This window comes from Ranitomeya variabilis, chromosome 2, assembly GCF_051348905.1.
Source record: "Ranitomeya variabilis isolate aRanVar5 chromosome 2, aRanVar5.hap1, whole genome shotgun sequence".
NCBI classification, from domain to species: Eukaryota; Metazoa; Chordata; class Amphibia; order Anura; family Dendrobatidae; genus Ranitomeya; species Ranitomeya variabilis.
Window position 1 is genome coordinate 35,933,391 of NC_135233.1, and position 16,141 is coordinate 35,949,531.

At 38.7% G+C, this 16,141-nt stretch overlaps 1 protein-coding gene across 10 annotated transcripts in view; it reads left to right on the forward strand.

Annotated features, from left to right (window-relative positions):
* The window catches only part of ESRRG (estrogen related receptor gamma), a 1,109,342-nt gene that overhangs the window by 1,026,335 nt on the left and 66,866 nt on the right, over positions 1-16,141 (forward strand). For all 10 annotated transcript variants that reach the window (XM_077282272.1, XM_077282267.1, XM_077282269.1 and 7 more), the window contains 2 exons: positions 321-431; positions 7,041-7,202. In XM_077282272.1, coding sequence (XP_077138387.1) covers positions 321-431; positions 7,041-7,202 — 273 coding nt within the window. The remainder of the gene's footprint in view (positions 1-320; positions 432-7,040; positions 7,203-16,141) is intronic.

Consider the following 16,141-nt stretch of genomic DNA (forward strand, 5'->3'; position numbering starts at 1 on the left):
ATATGGATTGGAATAGCTGCTTTAATTTTTGTTTTTATGCTTTAATATATAAATGTATCTTTACAAAAATGTGATTAATAGCGCAAAAAAAAAAAAGTGATTTAAAGGGGTTGTCCGAGATAAGTAAAGTTTGTTTTACCCACTTGGAAGAATCCCATTGTTGTCAATGGGCAGTGTCTCATATTGAAGTTCACCTTTATTGAAGTAGATGTATCGGCAGCCGGCACTATTAATCAGATTTTTGTGAAATAAAATGTCAAACTTTCAATCAAAATCTGCCAATATGTGAGTTTTCACACGTGTTCTCTGTTCTCTTCCAGGGGTCCGTCTCGACAGAGTTCGCGGGGGGCGACAGAAGTACAAGCGCAGAATAGACGCGGAGAACAGCCCGTACCTGAACCCGCAGCTCGTCCAGCCAGCCAAAAAGCCATGTAAGTAACTGCAAATACAATTTCCATCAGCATAGCCCCCCAATAAAGTAGAAGCTGCCCCCTATATTCACTCATCGCTGTGAACCCAAGTATTAAACTTACCAGGACTTGTCCTAACTTTCCCCGGATCCATATTGTTTTAGAACCTGTAACTCTATCCCCACCTTCTAAGATCAAACTATTTCAATACTTTTTATAGAAAGTTTTGGGCGAGCGCCATAGGTTTTTACATTCACTAATTGCAACAGAGACATCTGCAGGCTGAACTGGGAACTGCAGGTATTTGAGGCATAATACCGTATTTTAAAACGCCAATCTCCACTGCGCCAATTCTCCGAACAGGATCCCTTATCATATACATGTGCACAAAATGACAAACTCAGCTCTGCTACGTTTCGTTTACTATGCGTGTGTTTGAGTGGAAGAATTGTATAAAACCAGATTAAATAAGAATCCGTAAGATTTCTTTCAGTTTCCTATGTTCTCGGCAAACTGTCCCCAGATGCACATATTATCTACATTATAGCAGAGCCGAGTTTCTCAGATAATTATTCCGTATTTGGCTCTGGCTTTCATGGCTTTATCATTGTGTTTAAAGAAAAAAAAAGGAGTGAAGTGACTCATTTGGCTCTGCTACATCTGTATGGCGTCCTTTATGATCGGCCGTCCTCTTCTTTTTTTTTTCTTTCAAGTCCTCTATTATGGCTATGGGCACAAAGAAAGCTTCATGTAAAGGAACGCCTATGCTGTATGATTTATACTGAGCAAATATTACAACTGTGATTATCGCATTCTCAAACGGTCGCTGCCATAATCATTAGCTCATCGGAGCTTCCTCCTTCCACTAGAAAGTGGGTTTCGCAGTTTTAACTTAATGGCTTTGACTGCTCAAGCTACCAATCAAAGAACATTCGGAGGCATATTAATGTCCGAGCTAAAAAATGACCATAGGCTGCAATACTTCAATCCTCCTGCGGGAGTGCTGTAGGGAAAACCAACACTTTCTAAACGGCAGTGATTACAGCAACTGGAAATCTTGTGATAGGCTGAATTGACAGGGGATCCTAATAAAAAGAGCCCGGTGCAAAATCAGCTTATCTGATCCCACTACGCTCACGGAATAAGAAGGGATGATCTGGTTGGGTCATATCCTTTAGGGGCACTTTAAGACCAGGGAATGTGCAGTGAGGGTGATATAAAATATATGGCCCAAATTTACCAAGACTAATAAAATGTCATATTTTTAGGACATGTCATCACTTTTTGATCAGTTGAGGGGATGCCGAGTTGATGTGTCACTGTGTCCCGTTCACCATTTTATGGTCTCAGGAAAAAATGAAAGGGGAGCCAATAAATTTGACATCTTCTTCATTCTCCCAGATTTTGGATTGCCGCTGATCATAAAGTGTCACCATATACTCGCTATATAGTAAAGAAAAACCCCTTTAATTTTTTGGGTAATTCCCATTTTTTTCCAATAGGGGTCAGTAACGAGTTCAGTGTATGGGGCACAAGCAACAATGCATGGGAAAAAAAAAAAAATATATAGATTTTTAACTGTACGGAAAAAGGGCATTTTAGTTTTGTCAAAGGAAAAACAACCAGTTTTACATAAAATTAAGGCTTAAGTGAACATATGGCATAGATTCCCTTTGCCTTTCCAAAAAACATTATGCTGATTATACCTTCAATTGTCCAATCTGGCATCCACGACTCAGCCCGACTAAGCTGTTCCGCAATTCTGTAAATACATTTTAGGGTTGCATTAAGCAGATTTGATGCATTATAATGAAAACTTTCCGATAATACTATCAAATTTAATAAACCGTAATGCTTAATTTCATTAGGGGTTTAATTTCAGTGGATTTTGGAGATGTAGAGATTACCCTCCTTTTATTTTTTTTTTCATTTATTGAGTTTTGTCATTGTTGACGGTGTCACTCATAAAAAAAAAAAAAAAGCTTATGAGCGAAACAGTCAGAGCCCTTTCTGATGCCTCGGGTTTTACGATAGCTTTTAAAGGGAATGTATAATCCAGAAAATGTCCCATTGTTAAAATCTGCTTTTTTTTGTTAAGTACGGTATATTTTTTACATTTTTTTCAAAATTTGTTATATTATGATCTATTAAATCACGTATGTCAAACTATGGCCCAAATCTGGCCACAGGGTGACAATATTTGACCCACAACACGTCCTGGAAGCCGATACGGTTGAAAGCAATGCTGGAGGAGGGAGCGTTAACTATGCCAAGCAGTGAAGAGCTTCAGAGCGCTCACTGCTGAGACTGGAGCAGCGGGGAACGAGGTGAGGTGGGTATTATTTTTTTAAATGTGGGGCACAATATACTGTATAGAGCACTATGTGGAACCATTATACTATATGGAGCACTATGTGGGGCCCATTATAGTGTATGGAGCACAATGTGGGGCCATTGAACTGTATGGAGCACTATGTCGGGCCATTATACTGTATGGATCACTATGTGGGGCCACTATACTGAATAGAGGATTATTTGGGATCCATTATACTTTATGAAGCACTATGTTGGACAATTATACTGTATGGAGCACTATATGTGACCATAATACTGTATGGAGTACTATGTGGGGCTATTATACTGAATGGATGATTATTTGGGGTCCATTATACTTTATGGAGCACTATGCTGGGCCATTATACTGTATGGAGCTCTATGTAGGGCCATTATACTGTATGGAGGACTATTTCGGGTCCATTATACTTTATGGAAGACTATGTGGAGCACGTTATACTGTATGGAGCACTATGTGGGGCCATTATACTGTATGGAGCACTATATTGGGCCATTATATTGTATGGAGCACTATGTGGGGCAATTATACTGTATGGAGCACTATATGGGGCCAGTACACTGTATGGAACACTATGTGGGGCAATTATACTGTATGGAGCACTATATGGGGCCATTGTACTGTATGGAGCACTATGTGGCACTATTATACCATATAGAGGGCTATCTGGGGCCATTATACTGTATGGAGGACTATATGGGGTCCATTATACTGTATGGAGCACTATGTGGGGTCATCATTCTTTGTCAGGGGAATTGAGGGAGGTGGGGTACAGTAAGGTCATCATACCACGCAAGTGGTAGAAACTGGGAGAAATTCATTGTGGGTTATCATACTGTGTTTGGGAGCACTTTTGTTTGCATCACACTTTATTATTTGTATTATTAAAGGTTTTTTATCCTTTGTTATTACTTGTTTATATTAGGCCATTAAGCCATAGGTTTTTACTGCTATTACAAAACATATTATATTATTCTAATATTTTATTCTAAGATCTATTCATTAAAATGAACTTTGTTCGTGGGACAACCCCTTTAACTTTGTTTCCATATGAAAAGGTTAATCGTTATATTTGATGATAAGGAAAAACTTCCTCAATTGTAGACATTTTTTTTAAAATAAATATCAAGGCAGTCCCACAACTTTGTCCAAGCTTTTAATTTTTTCCCTTTGTGTATTTCAGATTGACATCCCTGTATTAAATCAATGGTTTTATATCATGAGCTCTTAAAAATGAAAATTAATAATCTTGCAAGTTTTCACACTGGCGCCATTTTTAGACTTTTACTTCCTTTTTTCAGGAAGAGTTTTCAGGAGTCTAATGATCATTACAGACAGGATTACAGCTGATAAGACAAGAGCCATCAATCACAATAGGCAATGTCACAGCTGACCCTGCACAATGATCTTTACACATGCATATTAGACGCTTTAATGCAAAATACAATGTATGAGTCTGCTCATTGCTGCTAATGTACATGTGCATTTCCTGAAAGAGCAGGAAGTATGAGATTTGGAACAGCCCCTTGTGTCCAATGGGAAAATTGCAAGATTACTATTTATTTTTTTTAATACAAATACAGATTGGAATTTTTACAAAAATATATTTAATATAAAAGTGTGATTTAAACAGTAAGCCAAATTTCTAATGACGCTTTTTTTTATAAGAAGATACCCACATCAAATTATTAACCAAAAAACAGCTCACACATTTAACCATTTTTTCTCTTGAAAAACACCATATTTTTTAAATTTTCAAAAGGTTTTTTTTCCTTTTTTTTCCCTTTTTTAAAAGACTGCATAAAAATAAGTTTAAAAAAAATCCGAAATGAAACCGTGATCCATATTTTCCATTATTTTATGTTTATCACTTTACAGTTTCGCCTCTAAGGGTTTTTTTCTTGTTTTTTTTTTCCATGTGATTGTGCATGAACGAAGTAGACACAACAGAAAACTGGAAACTATTGATTCCAATTAGGGAAACATTAAATAAGCCTGTCTTATCTAAGAACTGTGCTCATGGCTAAATAATGGCCTTAATACCAATGGTCCGAGAACATGCCATCGTCTGTTCTTGTGATGCAAAAATATTTTCAAATATCTGATTTTTTTTTTTTAGACTTTCTTTTTTTATTACATGAAAAATGTTCCCAATTTATTACTAGCATTATTTAATGCGATTTATTTATCTGAAAATTAATTCTGTTGAATTTGATAATTTTGTACCAAAATTAAACTCAAATTTGTAATGATTTCTGACATTTATCAAAAGCTTGGGATAAATAAAATATAACATAAAATCAAATAATAAAAAAATCTGTTTCCAGGACAAAAAACATGTCCTTTTTTTCCCTTTCCTCTAAAATCGATCATTCCCTTTACTAAAATTTAAGCTCAACTTAACACTAAATGTTCTGAATCATCTCGAGCTGCCTAATTAGAATCATTTCTTTAGTCCGGAAAATGAAGATTTATTACAGTTTCCAGCAGGATCAGCTTCATTATCTGCTTGTATTTATTTATTTATTTTGCCATTTTTCACTTTTCAGAGTTGAAAATTGTAACATTTTGTGAAAAATTTTGTAAACATCTAAGATAATAAGTTGGCTAAGGGGTTGGCGTATTATTAGTTTAGATTGTAGGGTAGATTTATTTTTACAAAAATACTTTGGTCTTTTTAACTTGACAAAATGTTGCAAGAATTAATGAAGAATGGATGAAAAAACAAAAAATGAATATTCGAAATCTCTAAGCTCTATGTCTAAATCAGGCGACCAGTAGATATCGGACTACAGGTTTAAAAGATCAAAACACAATGGAGTATATCAATATGTAGGACTTTAAAGTTGTGTATAGAATTTCATGGCGGTCTACCAAGGTCCGGTGTTTAGTTATATGCTTTATTTCAAGTAAAGTTGGAAGAAGTAATGGAAAACTGACAAAAATAATCTAAAGTTGCCAATCCCACCCTAAAGTCCGCTGTCTAAATTAGGTGACCAATAAGACATTAGTTTGCAGGTCCAAGATATCGAAAAATTGTATAGATATGTAAGACATTTTTTGATATCTTCAAGGTTTAATGCAGAATTACTTGGCGGTCTACTAAGGTCTGATGTCTACCGGTAGACGACAGTATTAAAGAAGTAGAATTAGCACCCAACAATTTAGGGGATTACAAACAAAAATTGAAAGGAACAGATGGCACTCACCGGTTAAATAAACTTCTTTATTCCAATATTTTAAAACATCGGCGTCGGGAGGATGGGAGCAAGAGTGGAATGGATGACAGCCGTAGGGGATTACAACCTAATTTTTATTTTAGACCGATGAAAATTTACATTTTTAAGTTTTTCTTTTGACCTTTTACCCATCAATGATTCATCTTGGTGACTTATGATCTAAAAACCAGTCATTTTAATACCTATAAAATTTACACTTTGCTTTACACAGCTCCTTACTGGCATTAACATGATTATACTGATTAGTGATGAGCGAGTGTACTCGTTGCTCGGGTTTTCCCGATCACGCTCGGGTGATCTCCGAGTATTTGTAACTGCTCGGAGATTTAGTTTTTGTTGACACAGCTGAATGATTTATGGCTGCCGGACAGGCTGAATACATGTGGGGATTCCCTAGCAACTAGGCAACTCCCACATGTACTCAGGCTGGCTAGTAGCTGTAAATCATCCAGCTGCGGTGATGAAAACTAAATCTCCGAGCAGTCATAATACTCGGAGACCACCCGAGCGTGATCGGGAAAACCCGAGCGACGAGTATACTCGCTCATCACTAATACTGATCCCTTGCATCTCTCATTACTTTTCGTAGTGTCAGTCCTTACTGCTCCTCTATCGTTCTATTAATGTATCAGAAGGATTTCCATAAAAAGTGATGATATTTTTTTTTATTAGCCTTTTATCTTTTAGGTTGGAGGAGATTTATTTTCAGCTTGTTACGTTTTTTTTTTTTATTTTGTTCATTGTATTGTTGAGAACATAAAACTGGATGATTTCCTAATAACTCAGATCCTGAAAATAAAATAAAAAAATCTCATCTACGATGTACGGCAGTGAGCGGTGTTATTTGGAACATCTAATAAACTGTGGCTTTTCACTGTGATATTTTTAAACTCTGCCTTTCAGGAAGCACGTTCTTCTCATATGGTTTTATGATGTATGGGAGGTTCTCAGCGCGATGATACACAGATGATTGCTGTATTTTTGGTAACACAGAGATCCTGCTATTGATCGGGCCATGCTGTGGTCTATTTCTTACAGATAACAAGATTGTCTCACATTTGCTGGTGGCTGAGCCAGAGAAGATCTATGCGATGCCTGACCCAACCATTCCCGATAGTGACATCAAGGCCCTCACTACCTTGTGTGACCTCGCTGACCGCGAACTGGTTGTAATTATAGGATGGGCTAAACATATTCCAGGTATGATAATAATATTGCATCCTTCATACAAATGAATTGTTAAAAAATTAGCTGTTTAATAAAAACTATAAATTACCGACCACATCATAGCTATGGCCCATGAGGTGGTAGGACAAGGTACAAGGCAACCACTCCTTCACCTTTTTGCTGTTGATGTCTAATCTTTTTTGCTGCCCATTCACATGAGATAGCTATCGGGTGAATGTTTATTTGGCTAATAACTATCTCTTCTGACTCCCCCCAAGCACATGAGCGCTCGTCTCTGCCAAGTGCACGTGTGTTTTTCATGGAGAGTTAAGAGAAGGTTGACACCTTTGGCAGCCAAAAAGATCAACCATTGAAATTCCAACTGCCCGATCCATCTCTTCTCCAACATCATCTGTTGTAGAAAGAACCGTGATGCCTATAATCATCTGATGCTGTACAATGCCGTCAAAATCATCAGATTCAGATGATTTTCTTCTTATGTAGACAAAAAGCTACAATTCTAACTACCGCCACTACAAAGTCTTTGGAGCTATGCCTACCGGAGATCCATGGTCTCTTCAATCAGATGACCAGTTGGGTTATCAACACAAATTAGGACAATATAATGATAGGTCGTTAAAAATAAAGTCTTGGTTAACATCTTAAAGTGATGGACCAAGTGGTGGAATCATTTTTTATTTTCCATACTGACTGTACTTCCACAGACGTCTACTACTACTTGAAAATCCTGTAAACTTCAACTACACCTGTCCAATCATTGAGTAAATCCCGGGCGAATGGGGTGGTTATGGGCTGCTATCTGAAGGCTTCAAAAAAGTAGATAAATGCCGATCAAATGGATGGATGATGAATTCACCAGTACAAGAACTAACTTAGGACGCCTATAAGTCTTTTAGGGGTTTTGGAAACTATATTATGTTTTTATTACTTGCACATTTAGAGCAATAAGTATAAGAGCATCTTAGGTCTTGTATATAGCACTGACATATTCCGCAATTCTGAACACATAATGTAAAAAATAAAATTTACTTAAATGGGTTTTCCAAGAATCTCAGTTCTCAATAGAGGATCTGTATTGTAAGTACACTTACCCGTGAGCTGCTGGAGAAAAGCAGTGACAGGAGAAGAAATAAATCATCTCCTCTACTTACTGCGGATAGAAGACCGAGACTGGAGAAAGAAAATCCGCTGCACTCAGGCAACCAAGGAGAAGATTTATTTATTCTCCCGTCGCAGCCATTCAATTGCAACTCACCAGTATGCGTGGTTATGATACAGCTCCTCTGTCATTAAGACACAGGTAACAGGAACTGTGTTTCATCAGACTGCAGGCCATCCTGACACGTGACTGGGACGGGCTACCAATAGAATTAAGTGCCATTTTATTACATTCTTGGAGAACCTCTTTAAGGCTACATAGAATTCAAAATGATCTCTGGTTTTGGACGCTAGCATTTTTTTTTCAAAAGGACCTAATTATTAGGGTCATCCAGCTGCTGAAATCTTTGTGAGAAACCAGCTGCAATTGTTGAATTCCTCTGCAGCCCCACCACAGGAGAAATGAAGCATTACACAGTTCCTATTGAAATCAATAGACTCCCTGGTCCTCCAGAGGGAAATATGCTTTTTGTAGACACTCTTTGCTCTTAATAGATGAGCATATTGATGAATGACTCTTTATTTAGTTAGAAATATCCTATAAGGTCTTTGAAAAATACATTTTTCACCCTTTAAGGGTCTTTCCATTTACAAGACTTAAACAGAATCCTTAAAGCTTCTACAACATTTATTTTAAAGGCATTGCTACGAGCCGCTGGGGCTATACGTATGTGACTCTAGCCGTAATCTTCTGAACGGCAGCTGCTGGCTCCAATTCTCCATTAAACAGCTTTGCTCTTTTATTGTACAATAATATTTCACAAGCGGTTCCAAAACTTCAGGATTTCCTATATACTGCAAATCTGTCATCTCCGCGGCTTCACTCCTCTAAAGCAATCACGAGGGAGTGCAAGAAATAAAAGCTTTATTGGGATTTGTGGGCAGGAACATGGTTTCTACAAAAGTCCCATCACTATTCCTCCACGATCACTCAATAAATACTCAATACTCAGTTCTTTGGGAAATGATGTAGCAAACCAGCTGTACCATAATATAAGGATGGCAGAACGTAATTCTGAGAGCAGTGGTAGTAATTGGTTCGGGTGGTTGATGGAGGAACATTTCCAAGAGAATGAGAACAAGGGGTTTTATTAAGCCAGTTAGAAAGTTTTACTATTATTATTTTATGGTCTTTTTCTCCAATCTTTAGAGTAAGGACGTAGCTACAGGGAGATGCAAAGGTAGTAGCTGCACCCTGATGCTTGAGAGGTCCCAAAAGGTCACTCTACGATATAAAACCCCCCATAGAAAATAGTTGTCTGCAGAACAATGGGCCAACAGCTATCTCTCCCTAGTTCTGGTGGAGCGCTAATGTGTTCTTTATGAGAGAGCCACTGCTAGACTCCTCTCTCAAAGAATGAAAGGAACCCCCATAGAAAATATCCTTATCATCCTTATCTCTCCTAGACTTATCTTTCTCCTTATCTCTTTTAGGTGAGAGACCCCCATGCACATTAGACTTTCCGCAAATCCCACCTTTATAAATGGGATCTACCAACAATTGTCTAATGTGTGTGTGTGGGCATTAAGAATATATGAGTAATATAAATGGAACATGGAAAATGGAGCCTTCTTACAGATTTAGCAATGGGACCAACTTACCCCTCTATGTTTCAACATGAAGCATGACTCCAATGTGGGCACCTTATAGTCTTAGTCTCATTCCCTAGAATATTTAGGTTTCCACAAAGAATGAATGGAGTGGTTACTCATGCTCAATGCTCATGCTCCTTTCAGACTGCTGATCCCCGTTATTGAAATCGCTAGAGGTCCCAGCGATCAGATCCCCCATGAATCAATTAGATATCCTCCATTCTATTGGGTAAGGGATAGGTTGCTATCTTGGAAATCCCTTTAAGGGTCATATAACTGAATGTGAAGAAGAAAATAAGCCCGAGACCCTTCTGTCCTTCTGAGCCAAACCTCAGCACCATTTCGACCTTTGATCATCTTTATTGTGACGCCCATCTTTTCTCTTCTGTAAGACAATGGATCTACTCTTGGAGAATTTTTTTAAATTATATGGTTTTGGAAGGTGTCTATTTCTGATTGTGAAGCATGTTTAATATTTGTAGCATAAATTGCTAGGAACCTCAATTTTATTGCTAATAGAGAAAGATGTAGAAATATGACGTGATCGTTTCCTAAAGGGAACCCAACGAAACATGGATTATCAATAATATATATTTTGATAACGAAGGTAGATTTGATTTTAGCTTTTATTCTCGAAGAAAAGTTGTTGTGCTTCAAGTAAACATTCAATTACCTTAATTCCCAATCATTGGACAAGGAGGAGGGGAGAGGGGTCCTGGATTAGAAAGATGCAATCTCTGGCTAAGGTGTTGTTACTTGGAACAGTTTGAGCGATGAGTTTCTGCTGCATTTAACTTCTGTCTGCCTCCCTAAACTAGTTTGTCTTCATGCGTTGGATGCTACAGTAATTTCTTTAATCAAATTGATGGAAGTCCCTTTCCCAGCCCCAACTGAAACCAATTTATTGGTCATGATACGCCAGCTATGTTGCTAACAGTCGTAACGAACTGTCAGGCAATATCGCAGTGGAGCTAATTTGAAGTCATTAGGTGTTCAGCGTTCGGGCAACAATTTGTTACAGCGGTTAGGAGCTCAGCTGACATTTCTGAATGGCTTTGTTCGGAGTTAGCACTAGATGAAGCCAAGCAAATTGTAAACTAATTTAAACATCAGTCTGTATTATACCTCACAGGCTTACTTTGTCTTACACTGTTTTCTAATAAAGAACCCAAATTAAGTCGGAGCTGGTTAAATAGGTGAGCTCCAGCTTTATCTCGCTACCTGCAAACCGGCAAATGTAAATGGAACAATCACGCAGAAAGTCACACACAAAGCAAGAGCCCAGAACTTGCATTCACTTTGATTAGTACGTGCAGCCCTGATAGAACGAGACACACAAACACACCGGCTATTGCCGAGGCTTGAAATCAGCTTTCCCGGCCTGTGCGCACAGAAAGCCATTAGATTGCTTTGGGTACTCACATTGGTTTTGTTTAAAGGCGGGCGCAGCGGCTGGAGCACGTAACGGTGGTAGCGAGACGTAGATCTTTTCAGACACAATGTCCAACTCGATAAATATTTATCTGCACGGATCTCCTGCTGTTTAAATTGCAACCCTCTTACAGTATTTAGCCAGATTTTCTCATCCGAAATCAATGCAGGTGGAGGCCACACAAACTATACTTTGTACTCAACAAGGAAGTTGGTTTATGGGAAGGAAATGTTTCTGTAGGGATTACATTGGCACAGCCCTATAAACAAAAAAAGTCATAAAATACTGTCGTTGCTAAATGGTCATTGGTTGCATAAAAGTTTCTTGATTGCTTTTCCGTTATCCTCCTTCATCAACATTATCTACTAAAAGTTCCTTCATTGAAAGTAACCCTACCCTGAAATATACCTCTGTGATATATGTATATTTGAAATATAATTGGTTTGTTGTAACTCCGATGTAGGGTTTAGTTTCTTGGCATATAAGGCAGCCATCTTTATTCAGCTTGGAGAAGGCTAATTGACATATCTCTTTTTCAAGGAAGCATTGTCTGGCCTATAAGACGCCCTACACCAGCTTTACTCTCTCCCCAAGGAGAAATGTTAACTCTGTAAGAACTCTGGTCAAAAATAGGACACCAAATTGTGAAGTAAATGGATGAACTTTATTTTTGTGCTTCAGGAGGAGAGCTGCTCTAGGCCAAGATCCACTGGTGTGGCATTTCAGGTGAATGTCGGCCTACAGCGGTCATGTATTAGATGCGCCAATTCTGGCGCTTCGCCCGGCTCTTCCCACTTGCCCTGTGGCAGTGGCAAGTGGGATTCATATTTATAGGGTTGATGTCACCTTTGTATTCTCTGATGACATCAAGTCCATGGCTTAGTAATGGAGAGGGGCAAGGTATGCGGCCTGTACTGCTACAGGAAACACTGACGGCTGAAAGAGCCCTTAGTGAACTCAGTCATTTACCAAACTTTGGCTACTTTTGCCAATTTTGGGAAAAAACCTTGGGAATATGAATATGAATCCGAATGTGCAACATTCGTGCCGAATTTGAGATTGGCGAACAATTTCCGAACAAGTTCTCTCATCTCTAGTAAACACTGCTGATGTCGAGAGGGAAGAGCCTATCTTCCCGCTTTGCAACTATGGTCTTAACTAGTGATGATCGAATAGCTGCACCTGATTATCGGGAGCGCTCCAGTTATCCAGGTTACCGATGCAGCTATTGGTAAGCGCTATAGCTATTCGGATAAGCACCTATCCAAAGTTATTCGATCAACCCTAGTCTTAACCACTTATTAGACCTTCCCCCAAATACTATAAAGAAAGGTCCCAAAAGACAAAAAGATCATCAGTTTAGCCGAATTTTGTCATAATTTTATCTTTAATAATTTTATGATTACTGTTAGTGGATCCGTTTCCATCTGAAGAGTGCCATGGAGTGCCGTCCATAAATGTGTACATGAAAATAGCATAAACGAAACTCTCTGCGAAACATTATGGGGCAAAGTACTGCGTTACTATGTCAATGTCATAGTGTACAGTATATCAGGTATTTGCCCATCAGGAGAAGGTGGAGTCCACCTTGTCTTTGGTGATAATTATCGACTAATTATCCCGTATTTGGAAAGGATAAGATATTGGTGGGTTTGCAGTTTCCCTTAATTTTTTTAAAATTGGTTCATTTCTATGAAACTTTGACTATAATTTATTTTTACGATCAGATTTCTGTTTTTCAGTGTTATGGAGACATTCACTGTTCTCTGTTTCTTATATATAAATCGTAAAAATAGAAAAGTTCACTTTCTACAAATTGACAATTGCCAGTGCGCTGCTAAGATGGAGATTATCAATTCTTAGAAAAACAAGTAACAATACCAACAGATTTTTAAGTTTCCTTTCATGAAGAAAAAAAAATAAAAAGGAATTTTCCCATTCATCGAGTAGCCTTGGAAACGGCTGCTCCCCATTTGACCCCATTTATGTTAAGAGACTAAATAGAAAAAGAGGACAATTCTTCTCTGTGCTTTTTGATAAGGGAAGGTCAGTGATATAATCTGTGCTGTGCACTATTTAGCCACAGATGACAAAAATCAAATTGCAGTGGGGTCTCGACATGCCAAAGGGCAAATGTGATGAGCAAGGAGTGAGATTCGGGGCCGCTCATGAATGACGGGGAAGCGTGACACTACCGGTCTGACAAAGCTGATGATTGACAATGGGAGATAGGTTGCAGGAGCCTGTGTATCTTTCAATAAATGCTGTATAAATGATTGTTAATATCAATATAATGGACAATAGAGTTTAGAAACACGGGTGACCCATGTAAGACAACACAGGTGACCAAGGTCTTGCACGATGATGCTTACATAATACTGTAGACATAACTAATGTTGGTATCTCTACCAATGTACTTCCTTTGAGCAAATAAGCCTTTCCAACAAAGAGTAAGCAGGATTGTATTCTCTATGAAAAGTTAAGGTCCGTTTACACTAGCCGATCCGCAGCACTAAACCTCCGATGAGTAGGTACTTGTTTGTAGATGAGCGGTCGTTCATTAGCCTGTTTGCACAGACCGCAGAGAGAAGGAATGATTTGTAAAAGATCATTCTGTATGTACAGACTGTTATTGTTTTCGACAATGCAGATGCTATTCACACGTTACAATGGGCTACCGAGAAAAATCATCTTTTTTGAAGATCAAAATATCATGTCACCCAGCGAACGAGCTTTGCTTGTTCATTGGGTAATTGAGAGCCTGTTTGGATTGCAAGATTACCATTAACTGAGCATTCCTAAGAATGTCTGCTCTCCCCTGCAACAATCTGTTCATGAACCGTTCCTGCCGGCAATTCTCCTGCTTCCTGTGAAGTCACGCTGACAGAGCAGTTCCATCTCTTTCACTCCACTCTGTTCTGTTGAGGGGGCGTCACTGCTGATGTCAAGCTGATTGACAGCCGGCTCCCTGTGGCCTAATTTCAAGGAGACAGCTGTCAATCTGCATGACGTTGGCAGTGACACCCCTCCGGCGTCAACATGAAATCACGGGAAGCTGGAGAATCGCTGCCTGAGCCAGGAGAGGTTGGTACAAAGCAAAACTGGCAGATAGCAACTACCTGCCGGTAAGTTCTTAGTCCCATAAAAAAAGACCAAGATAACCCATTTTAACTCTACAGTTTCTCTCCAATTTTTGTCAACTTGTTCCCATTTCTATCGTTTCCAATCACTGAAACATTGTCTTTGTTAACATCAAGTATGGAAACAGTATAATTCAAGCTCGGGCTATGGACGATCGTCATCATGGTGGTTTTTCTTATATATTATTATTATTATTTATTATTATAGCGCCATGTATTCCATGGCGCTTTACATGTGAAAAGGGGTATACATAAAAGACAAGTACAATAATTTTAAACAATACAGGTCACGACCGGTACAGGAGGAGAGAGGACCCTGCCCGCGAGGGCTCACAATCTACAAGGAATGGGTGAGGATACAGTAGGTGAGGGCAGGTCTGTTTGCACAGCGGTTTGGTGGATCGGTGGTTACTGCAGGTTGTAGGCTTATATATATTTGGATAACAAAGAAAAAAAATCTAAGAGGTTAAGACGAGGAGCAAAATACATGTCCAGCTGCCTTTGTCGGCAAAATAGAATTAGCCATGCAGCATTTATAAATCAAGCGAATGGAACGTATTTCGTAGAGAAGCATGGCCGGGCCTTATCTAAGGAATGGAGCTCTTCACAATAGCATTAGGGAAATGTTTGACTTTAGTTAGAGAAGCGTAAGGACACAAGAACAGATGATGGTGGCCTAATAGCCCTTCTTAAGAATGACAGCATCCCGCCATTAGCTTTCCTCTTCTATCCATGGAAATTGCTCATACCTTTTCTTTTCTGTTCCATATCTGCTGGAGTCTTTTTTTCTCCTCTCTTTCAATTTTGTCTGCACTCGGATAAGCACATGCTAACAAAATATGATTGAGTTGTAAAATGGAACGCTGTCTCCTCTAATCTCTTTTATGTAGATAGGGAGGTCCGGGAAATCTTCATTCATTCTAGCTCTCTCTTCTTATAGCTGCTGTTGGTCTGTCAGTATATAGGAGGTCTCGTCAAGGGTGGATGCTTTGTTTCTCAGGGTGAGAGAAAAAGATTTGCTGCCCCCCCGTGTAGTTGACTATTGCTACTTTTTGTATCAGGGTAATGAATTCTAAGTTCATTAGCAGAGATGCTAAAATGATTTGGTAATCCTCTGTTGACAACATATATGTGCTATGTACATGATTCGAGGGGGAGTATTGGTACTCTTTGTGGAGACCCAGGTTTGGTAGAGTCCTACAAGCAATGCTTCCTGGGAAAAAAAAAAATTATGCAAATTATCTTTCCTCCAGAAGGAACAAAACTGTCTCTTTAGTGCCATCTAGAGGTAGCTAGCACATACTATGTATATGAGAAAATACAGTGATAGAGATTAATAGTAGAATGGTTACCCCATAATTTGCCTCTACGTGGCCTCATTGTTATATCTAAGGCAAAAAAATAGAAAAGCATTCAAATCTGACATAAGTTTTATGTTGGAAAAGTAGTCAGGGATGGGCTGTTGAACCGTCTTGTGGATCCTGGCTTCTAAAACACTATTGGGCTCCAAGTATAACAAAGGTCCAACAGAAAGCAACCACATTTGGTGCTGTCTTTGAAGCCCGTGCTCACCAATAGGATCGCATTCACAGTCCTTCAGGCTTCTGAGCTTAAAGAAGCACTGAAAT